The 15,072-nt window shown below is 36.2% G+C and overlaps 1 protein-coding gene across 6 annotated transcripts in view; it reads left to right on the forward strand.

Moving 5' to 3' along the window:
* UBR3 (ubiquitin protein ligase E3 component n-recognin 3) overlaps positions 1-15,072 on the forward strand; it is a 246,998-nt gene that overhangs the window by 98,616 nt on the left and 133,310 nt on the right. For all 6 annotated transcript variants that reach the window (XM_057551190.1, XM_028166733.2, XM_007183256.2 and 3 more), the window contains exons 11-18: positions 1,567-1,653; positions 10,055-10,120; positions 10,213-10,302; positions 11,444-11,572; positions 12,338-12,390; positions 12,491-12,624; positions 12,950-13,035; positions 14,381-14,522. In XM_057551190.1, coding sequence (XP_057407173.1) covers positions 1,567-1,653; positions 10,055-10,120; positions 10,213-10,302; positions 11,444-11,572; positions 12,338-12,390; positions 12,491-12,624; positions 12,950-13,035; positions 14,381-14,522 — 787 coding nt within the window. The remainder of the gene's footprint in view (positions 1-1,566; positions 1,654-10,054; positions 10,121-10,212; positions 10,303-11,443; positions 11,573-12,337; positions 12,391-12,490; positions 12,625-12,949; positions 13,036-14,380; positions 14,523-15,072) is intronic.

A 15,072-nucleotide genomic window follows, 5' to 3' on the forward strand; every position in this document is an offset into this window, starting at 1 on the left:
TTTTTTTAAGTCCAGAGTAATTTATACATGTAGCTGATGAGACTGTGACGATACCTTTTATTCTGCATTGATGTCCCAAAATGTCTTTTTAAAAAACTTTTTATTGAGATAAATTTCACATAACATAAAATTCACCATTTTAATCATTTTAAACTATACAGTTCAGTAGCTTATAGTATATTCACAAAGTTGTGCAGCTATCACCACTGATTCCAGAACATTTCTAAGCCCCTACCCCCGGCAAAAAAGAAAACTCGTACCTCCCAATTCCAGCCTCCTCTCATCTACTGGAAACCACTAATCTCCCTTTTGTCTTTATAAATTTACCTAATCTGGACATTCATATAAGTGAAATCATATAATATGTGACTTTTTGTGTCTGACTTCTTTCATTTGGTATAATGTTTTCATGGTTTGACTATGTTGTGGCATTTATCTGTACTTCATTACTTTTTATGACTGAATAGTATTCTATAGCATAGGTATATCACACTTATTTGTCCATTCATCGGTTGATTTCATTTTTTGGCTACTGTGGATAACACTGCTGTGAACATTTGTATATGGATTTTTGTGTGAATGTATGTTTTCAATTCTCTTGGGTATATAAGAGTAGAATTGCTTGGTCATATGGTAATGCTGTGTTTAACTTTAAAATGGCTGCAGCATTTTATATTTCCACCAGCAATGTATGAGAGTTTCAGTTTCTCTGCATCCTTGCCAACACTTACTTTACATTTAAAAAATTATAGCCGGACTGGTAGGTGTGAAGTGGTATCTCATTGTGACTTTGATTTGCACTTCCCTAGTGACTGGTAGTGTTGGCATCTCTTCTTGTGCTTATTAGCCATTTGTAGGTCTTCTTTGGAGAAATGTCTGTTCAAATCTTTGCCTATTTTTTTAAAGAGAGGCTATCACGATTTATTTTTCCATTTAACTTAATGCTTGCCTATTTCACTGGATCAATTTCTCCATAAAACATTACAGTTTTCTTTCACAATACCTTTATTTTAAGTGGCACATTCCTATTCTTCCTTCTTTTAGATTCTTTTGCAAGCCAAGATATTCACAGGCTGCTTACAGTACTCATATGTTCTGCCCTCTTTTTTTTTTTTTTACTGTGGCAAAATATATATAAATTTTTTAACACTTTAACCATTTTTAGGTATGCAATTCAATGACATTAAATACATTCTCAATGTTGTGCAGCCATCACCACTATCCATTTCTCGAACTTTTTTATCATCCCAAAAGAAACTCTACCCATTAATAACAGTAGGGAACTTATATTTTTAGGATCTTTTGAAATGGAACCCAATTTACATCATATAAATTTATTTCACCTTTGACTCATTTCAGGTTAGTTCATTTTCATAACTGTCACTAGTTGTTACTATTAGTTTGTGAAAAGATGATTCCTTGAAATGACAAATGTGGTTATCTTGAAAATATGTATATTTTACCATTATATATACAATGCACATAACTTTTTATATATTGCATATACTTTGAAGTTGAACATATACGTATTTATATACTGTAAATTTATATAACTTATTATTTTAGGAAACTCAAGAATATACCCGAAATGTTGTGAGATACTGCCTTGAAGCTCTTCAAGACTGGTTTGATGCTATTAACTTCGTAGATGAGGTATGTTTATTTTTGATATATGTAAAAGCATTTAAGAAAAGTGTTAGATCTCATTTAACATTGAAAATAATGAATATCTTTTCATGGGATAAGGGAAAGGTGTTGGAATAAACATAAAATCACTAGGCTTTAAAAAAGGAGATGTAAGAGACCAGTTGTTTGACACTTAGGAGATTCTACAGTGCATTAACTGTATTTGATTATTTCCTAGAGAAGGGCATAATTTTTTTAATGTTATTAAATGTATATTTCTCAGGAGTTCATTCAAAGAGATAAAAGTGACAGTGCAAATGTGAACAGAATAGGGGAGATTGATGGAAAGGGTATCACAACTTTATTAATTGGTCAGTGTTCTCCTCTGGGCATGAATAAAGATGATTTTTTTTTTTTTAACATCTTTATTGGAGTATAATTGCTTTACAATGGTGTGTTAGTTTCTGCTTTATAACAAAGTAAATCAGCTATACATTTACATATATCCCCATATCTCCTTCCTCTTGCGTCTCCCTCCCATCCTCCCTATCCCACCCCTCTAGGTGGTCACAAAGCACCGAGCTGATCTCCCTGTGCTATGCGGCTGCTTCCCACTAGCTATCTGTTTTACATTTGGTAGTGTATATATGTCCATGCCACTCTCTCACTTCATCCCAGCTTCCCCTTCCCCCTCCCTGTGTCCTCTAGTCCATTGTCTATGTCTGTGTCTTTATTCCTGTCCTGTCCCTAGGTTCTTCAGAACCATTTTTTTTTTTTTTAGATTCCATTTATATGTGTTAGCATACGGTATTTGTTTTCCTCTTTCTGACTTACTTCACTCTGTATGACAGACTCTAGGTCCATCCACAGTAACTCAGTTTCGTTTCTTTTTATGGCTGAGTAAGGATGATTGTTGTTGATAATGAACTGAGAAGAATTAAATAAGGGCTTGCTGTTAATTAGTCAGCCAAGTTTCCTATCAGAAGCCCCTTTTATTCCTCTTATGAAGTGGGGTCAAAATTTGCCAGATGTGGAAGGAAGAGCACTCCTTATCTGATTTCTGAACTCTGGGCAGATGCAACTCCTGGTGTCTTAGGCCGGGGCGCGGAGAGGAGGGGCTTTTATTTATTTCTTTTCCTTAAAAAATTTTTCTTTTACACAATCATAAACTTATTGAAAAGTTGGAAGTGGAGTACAGAACTTTTTCTTGAACTATTTGAGAGTTAACATGTTAACTTGATGCCCATAACTCCCAAATACTTTAGTATACATTTCCTATAAGCCAGGACATTCTCTCTCTTATATAAACAGAGACACCCATAAAAATTAGGAAATTAACTTTATTATATTATTACTATGTAAATCTTAGAACTCATTCATGTTTTACAAATTGTCCGTTGATTGCCCTTTATAGCAAAAGGATCCTATTTAGAGTCACATGTTGCATTTAGTTATCATGTCTCTAGTCTCCTGGAATGATTTCTCATTCTTTGCCTTTCAGGACAATAACGCTGTGAAGAATACAGCTCAGTTATTTTTGTAGAACATCCCTCAATTTGGGTTTTCTTATGAGTAGGTTCAGATTATGCATCTTTTGCAGGAATATTACAGAAGTGATGTTGCAGTCTTTTCATTGCACCCTCTTTAGTGGTTTATGATCTTTGTTTGTCCTATTACTGATGATGTTCTCTTTGTTCATTTGATTAGGTGGTACCATCCAGGCTTCTTCACCATAAAGTTACCCTTTTTCTCATCGTAATTAATAAAGTATTTTGTGAGGACGTGCTTTAAAGCTATTTAAATACATCTGTTTTCTCATCTAATTTTTAGTTCATTCACTAATTTTTTTCTGTGGAGATTCATAGTTTCTTTTATTCACTGGGTTATAATCCAATACTACTATTACTTGATGCTCAAATTGTTTCAGATGTGGCCAGTGAGAGCCCCTTCAAGCAGGTTTCTGTGTCCTTTTTACTTGTCCCGTTATTCTTTGAGCACTTCTATTCTTAGTGGCTCAACAAGATGTTTCAGGCTCACCTTATATGTTCCCTATTCCACCCCTGGAATCAGTCATTTTTTTAAGGATCTTTTGTTACTTTTAGTAGAGAAAACAGTATTGAGAAAGCAAGATCTGGATGCTTGGTGTGCTCACTGCTATCGAGGTATTAACTGCTCCCAGGCCTTCTCAGTGAACAGAGGTTCAGAATATATGTATGCATTTATGTATATACATGTACATATCTGCATCTATATTTATTTCTCTATTATATATATTGGAAGCTGTGAGTTCAAACTGATACTTTAAATTCCCGTATAGCACAGGACTTAATTCTAGTTTTCTCTAACAGTGAGAAACCTGGCTTCCATTATCCTTAATATATTTATTTCTTTGACCAATCCTCTTATATAGAACCAATTTCTCGTATTAGTTACCTCCCTTTTCCCTACATGGATGCCCTCTTCTCCCTGCATTCTGTCCCCCGCCCTGCCCTACATATGGACACCCTCCTCATCCCACTTGGACTCCAACTCCCCACCTTGGACTACCCTTCCGTGAAGAATCCTTCTCGCCCTGTGTGTGCTTTGAATTCCCACACCAGGCATTTTTTTCATTCTGGCTGCCCTCCTCATCCTGCTTTGGCTTTGATGCCCCATACTGGGTCCTTTCCACCTGTGGATAATCTCCTCACCTTGCTTGAATTTTGATTCCTTATTCCAGGCTGGCGCCCTGTGTCATTGCCCTCTTTACCTCTGCCAGGTTCTGGCTTCTCATCCCTGGTCAGTCCCCACTCTCCTCACCCCGACTGGCTCTGCCCTGCTGTGTGGATGCCCTGACTCCGTATGCCAGGCCACACCCCGCTTCTGTGCAGATACTCTTCACCCTGGAAGACCACTGACATTTCCCCCCACCCTGCCCCAGCACACACAGCTGTCCTCCTCACCCTGGGCTCTGATATCCCTTTTCAGGCTCCTCACCTATAGATGCCTATTTTGGTTTATTTCGCCTCTTAACACCTCCCCCACCAGTGGCTTTAGGACTGAATTATTTATGAAGGGAAGAGCCTCCTACTGTCTTTAACTCTCATCCTTCCTGCCTCAAACTAATTTATCTTCCATCCCTGATGACTCCTCCTCCAGTATTTGTGCCTGCCTTTAGCCTTCAACCTGGCCATTTTGTCCATTTGGATTCTGATTCTGCCTTCACCCGAATCACCGATTCTTATCTTGTCTAAATGTTGGTACTTAAGCTTAAGCTTTGTTTATATAAATGGTAATGAGTCAGTCTTTAAAGAAAACATTCTCCATTCTCCACAGAGCTCCATCCTGCTTTTAACCTGCTTCACTATTTCTTCACCCCGTCCGAGGATTGGTCCGTCAGCTGGGGCTTCAGCTGGAGCTTCTCTCAATCCAATTCTCATTAGTATTTGAAACTTTAGGAATTATTGTTGAAATGGTGGCATCACTAAGACAACAGGAAGATTGAACTAGGGGGAAATTATTATTACACACAGAGGGTTTGGTAGTATTTGACATGAAATTAATCCACGGTTGAACTTGGGGTGGATTTACGGATAGTTAGAATCAAGTATGGTATACAGAGCAGCTGAATTCAAGGAAATAGCTTGTGTGTGTATGTGTGTATGTATATACACACATATATATGTGTGTATATATATACACACACATATGTTTTTTAATTAATTAATTAATTAATTTATATTTGGCTGTGTTGGGTCTTCGTTGCTGCGCACAGGCTTTCTCTGGTTGTGGCGAGCGGGGGCTACTCTTCGTTGTGTTGCACGGGCTTCTCATTGCGGTGGCTTCTCTCATTGCGGAGCACGGGCTCTAGGTGAGCGGGCTTCAGTAGTTGTGGTGTATGGACTCAGTAGTTGTGGCTCGTGGGCTCTAGAACGCAGGCTCAGTAGTTGTGGCGCACGGGCTTAGTTGCTCCACGGCATGTGGGATCTTCCCGGGCCAGGGCTTGAACCCGTGTCCTCTGCATTGGCAGGCAGATTCTTAACCACTGTGCCACCAGGGAAGCCCCAGTATATTTGTTTTTTACACAGAAATATTTTAGGAAGATACTGAATGTTGTAAAAAAATTTTTTAAAAATATTTATTTATTTATTTGGCTGCGCTGGGTCTTAGTTGCAGCATGTGGGATCTTTGTTGCGACATGTGGGATCTTTAGTTGTGGCATGTGGGATCTAGTTCCCTGACCAGGGATCGAACCTGGGCCCCCTGCATTGGGAGCATGGAGTCTTAATCACTGGACCACCAGGGAAGTCCCGAATGTTGCAAAAATTTATATAGATTTTTAATAGAAAAGAAAATAAGCGTAGAATTTAAGGAATCAACCAATATATCTTATACGATGTTTAAAAGTTTCTTCTTTCTTAAAGTGCTTTGATATATTTGTTTCTCAAAACAACCCTGTGAAGTAGGGAAGATACTATCACTCCCTTTTTTTCAGATGTAAAATGGAGATGCAGAGATATTAAATGACTTGCCTCTAGTTGTATGGCAAACTCCTGGTATTTCTGGGTCCAGATCCCACGTCTCTCAACTTCTCGTCTGGTCGTATTTCAACTGTACTGGCTTTGGCAGTGGAAGGAGCTTTAGAGTCAGGCATACCTGAGTGGACACTATGTGATCTTGGTCTTGGACAGTTTTTGTTTTTTTTTTAAAGCATTGCCGAGTCCATCTCCTCATCTATTTATTCAAGATACTAATATTAGCCAATGAGGATTGACTAAGAGGCACATATTTTATGTGTGATAAATATTTGTTCTTCTTTCAGCCTTGAGAGTGGAGGTCAGAAGTTATTGCAGTAATCCAGCACAGAATAAGCAAATAATATTTTTTTGAACTGGATTAAGCCAAATCAAACAGTCACTTAGAAAGACAGGATGGAATAAATTTTCCCAAAGTACAGGCCATTTAAGAATCCTCAAATACTGAATATCATTTATGAGTATGTAGCAGAGCAACATTTATGAGTATATAGCAACATTTATGAGTGGTTTGATTAGAGTCGTCTCTTATAAGATGGAAGTAGAACATGTGTTCATCCAGCAAATATTTATCGAATGTTTACTATGTTCTAAACACTGGGGATACAGTGATGAAACGGTGCCCAATTTAAGGAAATGGAAGACAAATAAATGGCTAATTTGATCAGAGGGCTTCTGTAAAGTTGTGACCAAGGTGCTATGGAGGAGAATAGAGTGGAGCATCTGATTTACCGTGAGGGACTCAGGAAAAGCTTCCTAGCAGAAATGTCACTTCAGCAAAGTCTTAAAGGTATGTTAATCCAGTGGGAGCAAGGATGTGTAGTATTTGAGGCAGAGGGAAAGGCATATACAAAGGCGCTACCTATGGTGCATGAGTTTATATGACAGGAGATGAGGCTGGAGAGGTAAGCCCTGTCTCTCAAGAGTCAGAAGGTTAAAGGAAGTTAAAACTATAGGGAGCCATTAAAAGATGATGAATGGAGAAGTACAAGGTTAAATTAATGTTTTGGTAAGACCACCTCCTGGCAATATATCAAGGTTTAAATAGATGTACTAATTAAGGTTCTTTTGAATACAAGGAAAAAAAACATTTTTGAGGCAGCCTAATTTAAAGGAGGAATAATTTATTATGAGTACAGAGAGGTCTTCCAGGGATCTTATGGCACCTGGACTTCAGGAACTGAGTGGAAAGCTGAACAGGAACTCCTGTCTCTTGCTTTTGCTGTGGCCTTTCTGCCTCATTTTTTCTTCCCTTTCTGTCGATTGGTTTTCTGTGCTTTTTTGCCTATGTGGTTAAATATTACCTTCCTACAGTTGCCTAATATTGCAGTTTCAGCCATACTCTAAGACTCTCTGCAGATGTCTTTAAATCTAGTTCAATTTTCAAGTGAAGAGAGAGCCTCATTGCCCACGATGGGTTAGGTATCTACTGCCCTGATCCAGTCAGATGTGGCTACTGGAACTTGACTGTCCGGCTCCAGTCCCTGTGTGTGTGTATTTGGAAGGTGGTGTAGGAGGGGACATTCTGAGAAGATGGGGAAGGTTGTGAGCTGGGCAGATACCACAGAACGTTTCTTACAGAGGGTAAGAATAGAAGCAAAGCCTAGCACTGAAATCTAGGCACTAAATGTTGAGGGCCTGAGCTAAGGTTAGTTAGGGGCAGTATGGAAAGAGAGGAGGAAGTGAAGTTAAGAGGTATTTAGAAAATCAGACACACTTTGGTGCCTTATGAAAGGTAGGAGGTTTGAGCGAAGGAAGGAGTCTACATTTCAGATTTGTATTACTGGGAATTTGGAGAAGAAACATTGAGGAGGATTGAGTTTTAGGGCAAAGATGCTGAGTTTGGTTTGGACACAGTGTATTTGTGGTCCCCACGGGATATTAAGTGTTGATATTCAGTAAACACTTGAATGTAGGGTTTGGAGTTCAGGAGTGAGATTTCTGCTGAGATTTGGGAGTCATCTTGGGTTGGCAATTGAAGCTATGAACTGGATAAAGTCACCTAGAATAAGAAGAGTAGAAAGCTAAGAATGGAATCTGAGGACCACCTCAGTATATATGGAAGGAGTGAAAGAAGAGTTTTTCAAGTAACTAATTTGTGACATTGGACAAGAGGGGATTATGGAATATAACACTGTAGTAGAATGTGTGTTTAGCATATGCTCAAGCCTTAAAAGACAAGATAGAGTCTATGGCTTAGTAATTAATAGAAATGTGTGTTGGGTACTATGTTCTCTTACTTGATCCTCACAGCCATCCAACTGCTTATTATCTCCACTTTACAGGTCAGGCAACTTAGACACAGAGAAGTTAAGTAACTTGCTCACAGTTTTACAGCTGTAGGTGGCAGAATCAGGATTTGAACTCCTGCAAATCCAGCTTTTAAGAGTCTGCTCTTAACCACTGTTCTTGATGCCTGCCTTCGAAGGAAATGGCAGGAGATTCTGATTCAGCTAGTTAGTATAGTTTATGTTACTAAAATGATTATAGTAATGGAGGGCAAACTTATTTTAATTTTATTTTTGATTGTGGTAAAATGCATATAAAATAAAATTTATCATCTTACTAACCTTTTTTAAAGTATACAGTTCAGTCGTGTATTCACATTGTTGTGCACCCAACCTCCAGAACTTTTTGTTTTGCAAAACTGAAACTCTATACCCAATAAACTCCCCATTTTCCCTTCCTCCCAGCCTCTGACAACCATCATTATACTTCGTGTCTCTATAAGGTACTGTTAAGTACCTCATATAAGTGGAATCATACAGTATATCTATTTTTGTGACTGGCTTATTTCACTTAGCATAATGTCTTGAAGGTTCATCCATATTGCAGTGTGTGTCAGAAATTCCTTCCTTTTTATGGAAGCCAAACGTTTATTTATTAGAACAACTTTCTTTAGACATTTATTCACATGTTGAGGAAGATCTTTTCCTCATATCGGTTTTGGAAAAGACTGTTTCAGGGATGGGGACATATTGCACATCTTTATAACTCTATACTGGTATTTGAGTGTTTTGGGTGAAACTTTTTAACAGGAGAAAACTTTACTAAAAACTTATAGAAGCATTAAAAACAAATAATACCTTTTAATTTTTCTTGTCTGTTTGAGAAGGACAACTGTGTTGTACTTTTTCCCTGTAGTGATAGCGTGACCCATGGGAGTCACAGATTTAAAATACAGTTTTTATAATATTCACAAGGATACCAAAGGTCTTTGATGTATACTGTACTAAGCTTTCCTATAGAAACTGTGTGTTCACCACTGATATGGGGAGCATCTCACCCAACTAGGTAAGCCTTTTAACTGCACCTCAGTTTAGGGCTGTAGTCAGAGCCTCTTACCGTTCTGAATATAACAGCGGAGTTCAGGCTAGCTTTTCAGTTCACTACTTGTTAACTTTAGGAAGTTACTTAAGTTTTTTAAACTTGAATTTCCCTATTTATAAAATGGAATATTCAGTTTCTACCCCATTGGGTTCTCCTAGGATTAAACTAAATCTGAATAAAGTGCTTATTAGCACAGTGACCGGCACATAGTAAGTGCTCAGTGAATGTTAGCTGTAATTATTGTTCTTGTTACTATCGTCATGTTTGGTATGCATGCATTTGAAGATTCCCAAATGGCCTACTGTAAAGGGAAATCTATTCCATCCCTTGTTCTGTGCTAGATGCTTCAGAGGATTCAATGTTGAGGAGTATACAGTTTCTGCCTTTAAGGAACTTACATTTAAAATGGAATAATTTTATCTACGTAGAGTGGGTTTTTAAGCTATAACTTCTAAAATTGTACTTTTTGATTAGAAAGTATAGGGGAATAAATCAAGGTGAAAGTGTGGTTTTAGCATTTTAAAACCTTCTTTGAATTCGGTAAAGGATTCTTTGACTTGTGGATTTTGTTTGTTTATTTCCAGCCAGCACCTAACCAAGTCACTTTTCATCTGCCACTACATCGTTATTATGCTATGTTTTTGAGTAAGGTAAGAGTGTCATTAAACAACTCTGTTTGTTTGTTTTTTGAATATTGGGAAATACATATTGAATTAGTAACATTTTTTATCATAATTTTTAGGCTGTGAAATGTCAAGAACTAGATTTGGATTCTGTTTTACCAGATCAGGAAATGTTAATGAAACTAATGATTCATCCACTCCAAATTCAGGTATGTTTTCAGGCTTTTACAAGGTTTTGAATTCCTTGGTTAAGTGATTCTTCCTTTATTTTATTTGTATGCCTTTATCATTGTTATTATAGCCAAAATGTTTGAAATTTTAAAAGAAATTTAGTTTTTGTATTTTTGCCAGATTATATTTGGGTTTTTTTTTTTGTTTTTAAATGAGATTTACATTTAGTTGTAATTTCCCCAGGAATTCTTTTCACTATATTTACTTATGGGGGCGTTTAACATACTACAATACTGTTTTGGGAGTCAGGAGACCCAACAAATTCTAGCCTTGGTGCCACCACTATTTTATTATCTACGTTGTTTGGAGTGATTCACCTACTTGATTCTAAGTTTCCCCATCTATAAAGTGAGAGGAGAGAAAAGAGAGAGAAGAATTAGCCTACATATGCACTGTGGTTTCTTTCATTTCTAACACTGTGATTTTGTGGACCACCTTTTATATACATTAGAGGGATTTGCACTTCAGTTTATTTTTCCTGGAAATTTTAGATTTGTTAATCATTATTGAACTTTACCTCTGGGAGTTAGCAACAAATAAGAGATAAGGTTATGACTGTGCTTAGTTTTAGTTGATACAGGACATAAATACATGAAGAATTAAATATTAATATAGTAAGAAAATTTATTCTGATCTGCTCTTGCCGAATTTTAGAAAATGACTAGATTGAAGGTTGAGTTAGGGTGAATTAAAGACATAGATTATATTCATTGATGTTGAACAGTGAACAGTTAGCTTGTTTGATGCTTATTCCTGTGTTTCTTTAAGCATTATGTATGTTTTTTTTTTTTTTTGAAGAGGAAAAAGTTAAATATAATTGTCAGTGATTCCTCATTAAAGATTTCAGTGAATATTGTTATAAATGTATCCAGGAGTCATCATGGAAAACTGACTCATGTATAAACTCCAGAAGAAGGGACTGTATAAAATATAATGATCATCATAAAATTTAAAATTATATATTTGAATTGAATATCTTAAACATTGGACAGAATGTCAGGCTTATGCTGTGATTAAGTTATGAAATATTTTGAAATGATTGTTTATTGTAACATGATTTTATAAAGGTTGACTTTAGATGACTTCTTTGTCCAATTTACTTAATTTTTGTTTTACTAGGCAAGTCTTGCCGAAATCCATAGCAATATGTGGGTAAGAAATGGTCTGCAGATCAAAGGACAAGCCATGACCTATGTCCAGTCTCATTTCTGTAATTCCATGATTGATCCTGACATTTACCTATTACAGGTAAGCCAACTTGATGATGCAGATGTTGTACTTTAGAAGTATCTCATTTGTACCTGTGGGATTTTAATTTATAGAGGTGACTAAATGATGACATGGAGAGGTCAATGCTATTGAAAGAAGAATTTTATTACTTATAATTTCCAAAGGAAGGAGGCATGCCACACTACGCAGGACCAGAGGGGAAGCGTTAGATTTTGGTCAGGAGGCAGAAGGAGGAGTGAGGGGAAATCCTAGACCAGAAGCTTTATTGGGGTTTCCATAGGAATGGCAAGGCAGGGCAGGGGAAGTAGTTTAGGATTGGCTAGTTTGAATAATCTTGGTGGGTTCTGGGGCATAAAGGCTATCTGGTACCTGCCCTGGGCAGGGGGCCAGGGGGAATATTGGCTTGGTATGTGAGTTAAATAAAGGACATGAGTGACTTGCATATGAGAGACTTGCTCCCAGGTAAGCTGTTTACTGTCTTTTGGAATTAGCTAGCCTTTAGAAGGGTAGTTTCTCTCCTGGTCTGTAGGGCCCCCCTAGATGCCAGAACATCAGAAGATACAGAAAATAAAAAACATGATTAACACAAGAAGTAAAACTGGGGAAATCCCTGGCGGTCCAGTGGTTAAGACTTGGTGCTTTCCCTGCTGTGGCCCGGGTTCAATCCCTGGTTGGGGGACTAAGATCCTGCAAGCCACATGGCGTGGCTGGAAAAAGAAAAAAAGAAGTAAAACTGAATATTGAGAAATAAAGATTGTGGGTTTTATTTTTTGTCTTTTAAAGGTTTGTGCATCTAGACTTGATCCAGATTATTTTATTTCATCTGTCTTTGAAAGGTAAGCATAATTTTATTAAGACAGGTATTAGGAAGTATTTGGAATTTAAACTAATTTTGTTTTAACTTTAAAAAATCTGTCTCAAATATTTTTTTACTAGATTTAAGGTAGTGGATTTGTTGACAATGGCTTCACAACATCAAAACACAGTACTTGATGCAGAGCATGAGAGATCCATGTTAGAAGGCGCTCTTACATTTCTTGTGATTCTTTTGAGTCTTCGTTTACATTTAGGTAAAAAGCACTAATACAAATACTTGGGTATTAACTATTAACCTCCCTTTCCTCCCCTCTCCTTGTGGTAGTAACTGGCTTATGGGAAAAAAGGAAAGGATGTATTACCGTTGACACTCCTTTTAGAATATCCTTTAAAAAACCCCTTAAGGGAACTGCAAATATCAGGGTAGTTAAACTGCAGTTATATTGGGGCATTGTATTCTTTGCTCTTTAATTTTGGAAGCATCTCATTTTTGGTATTTATGCTTAATAAATTGTGTGGTAAGTTGTTTCTTTATAATATATAGATATTCAGATTTATTAATTCTATTTTTAATTTTAGGAATGTCTGATGATGAGATTCTCAGAGCAGAGATGGTAGCCCAGCTGTGTATGAATGACAGAACACATAGTTCATTGCTGGACCTCATATCCTTTTAAAAGTTTAATTTTCTGTTAGTTGCAGGATCTAAGTTGTAAGTAATATTTATAGATTAGAGATATATCACTTTTTGATTAAAACGTTTTTTTTTTGAAGTTGAAAAATGATACGGAGAAAAACTCCAATTGTTTGTTAAATTCTGTGTTCAAGACCACTGGTAGATTTTTTTTGTCTCTGTCGTCTCTCAGGGTACTCTTGTTAGACCTTGGTTAGGCATCAGGACTGGTGGCTCTGGGCACCCCAGGATCTGACCTTTAAGGACAACAATAGTGAAAGGGAGCTGGACACTTGGTGAAAGGCAGCTAGGTCTACTTTATCTCTATAGCCAGGCTGGAATTCATGGTTAAAATTTAGAGGTATAATTATTATTACCAGAGCTTTAAGCATTCTGAGGATTTTTTTCTTAGAATTCAGTTGTAAACCAAGAGGTTTTTAAGGGCAAAGACTGTTGTCTACAAACTTTAAAAACTTATGGTTCCCTGTATAGGACTGAGCATACAATGGACACTTTATTATTTTTTAATTTATTGTTTATAAAATTTTAGACAAAGATCATCATGTTGTGATAAAATTTATTTTGTGAATTTTGGACTAAATTTAATTTGTACATTATGATTATGTTTGAAATAATTGGCTAAATTTTGTGAAATAGCTCCTATTAGAAATGCATATTTGATAACCTTGAAGATTTTCTTAAGCAGCCAACAATTTGATACTGTTTGATGATGTCATTCAGCCATTATATACTGTGTATTAGTGCTGTAAAAGAGCAAAAGCATTCTCTGTAACTTTGAATTTAGAAGAATTATATAGCTTTAATGTGAAACCAAGAGGAAAGAATCTTTGTGGTTTTCTTCTTTTTAAAAAATTTGCTTAGTATCTTTTTCCTTCTTATTTTGAGGATGACATTTTGTGTTTTTGGAAAAATAATCTTTGCTCATAAAAATCTGGGCTGATTTTTAGTATACTGTGTTTGATTTTCTAAGGGAAAGTACAAGTTTATTTGCAAAAGGATGAAAATGGAGATTAATTTTAAAAGTTTTTTTTAAAATTCATGAAACTGTATTAATTTGTTTTGGGGGAAATATACTTCAGAACTACTTCAGCATGTAATTTATTAGTAGGCTTCTAGATTAAGCTATCTTAAAAATTCACAGTTAATAAAAAGTTATTATTGAACTGTTGTATTATATAGCCCTCTTGTGGCCGACTTTATGTATTACAGCCAATTACTCTGCATATTTTAGCAAGGGAAGTTAGAAACTAGAATACCTTGGTAAGATTAAATATATGGCTTTTAGTTATTAATTTTTTTCTTGACACATACATCATATTCCAGAAAATCCAAATCCCAAAAGTGGCATTATTCCAGGAAGTTATAGCTTTGAATCAGTTTTATCAGCTGTAGCTGATTTTAAGGCTCCTGTATTTGAACCTGGAGGTTCTATGCAACAAGGCATGTATACTCCTAAAGGTATGTTTATATACATAAATGTGTTTTTTCAAATATCAGTTTTCTGAAGGTTCGTTGTGTATACTGAAACAAAATGTTTGCCTTTTATTTGTTCAGCTTTGGTTTTTCCCCTCAACTTTCTTATAGATGTATGTTTGTCTTTTATGGTGTACAGTGATACTGGTTCCATTTATTTACAAACCTATGGTTTATATTACAGTAAAACTTCTTAGATGACTCTGAATTATAAAAGGAACTTTATATATGAACTCCAGTTTATTTTTGTAAGTGAATGAACTGTAAATGAACCAGAAATTATGAAGCAAAATATATACTTACAGACATTCTGAATGTATTTGCCCTTTAAATTTGATTTTGAAATAGTTCTCACTACCCAAATTTTAACTAGAAACAGTTAAAAATCTATGTGGAATACTGATAACATTCTCATACATTTTGAACCTGTGTAAATACATAGAAACCTTTTCCGTAAGTGGTTGGTTTTCTAAAGTTTCCCCCCTGGATTTGTAGATGACATGCTTGACAAAAGCCAGAAATAGGTGAAATCCTG

Source organism: Balaenoptera acutorostrata, chromosome 8 (genome assembly GCF_949987535.1).
Source record: "Balaenoptera acutorostrata chromosome 8, mBalAcu1.1, whole genome shotgun sequence".
Lineage (NCBI taxonomy): Eukaryota > Metazoa > Chordata > Mammalia > Artiodactyla > Balaenopteridae > Balaenoptera > Balaenoptera acutorostrata.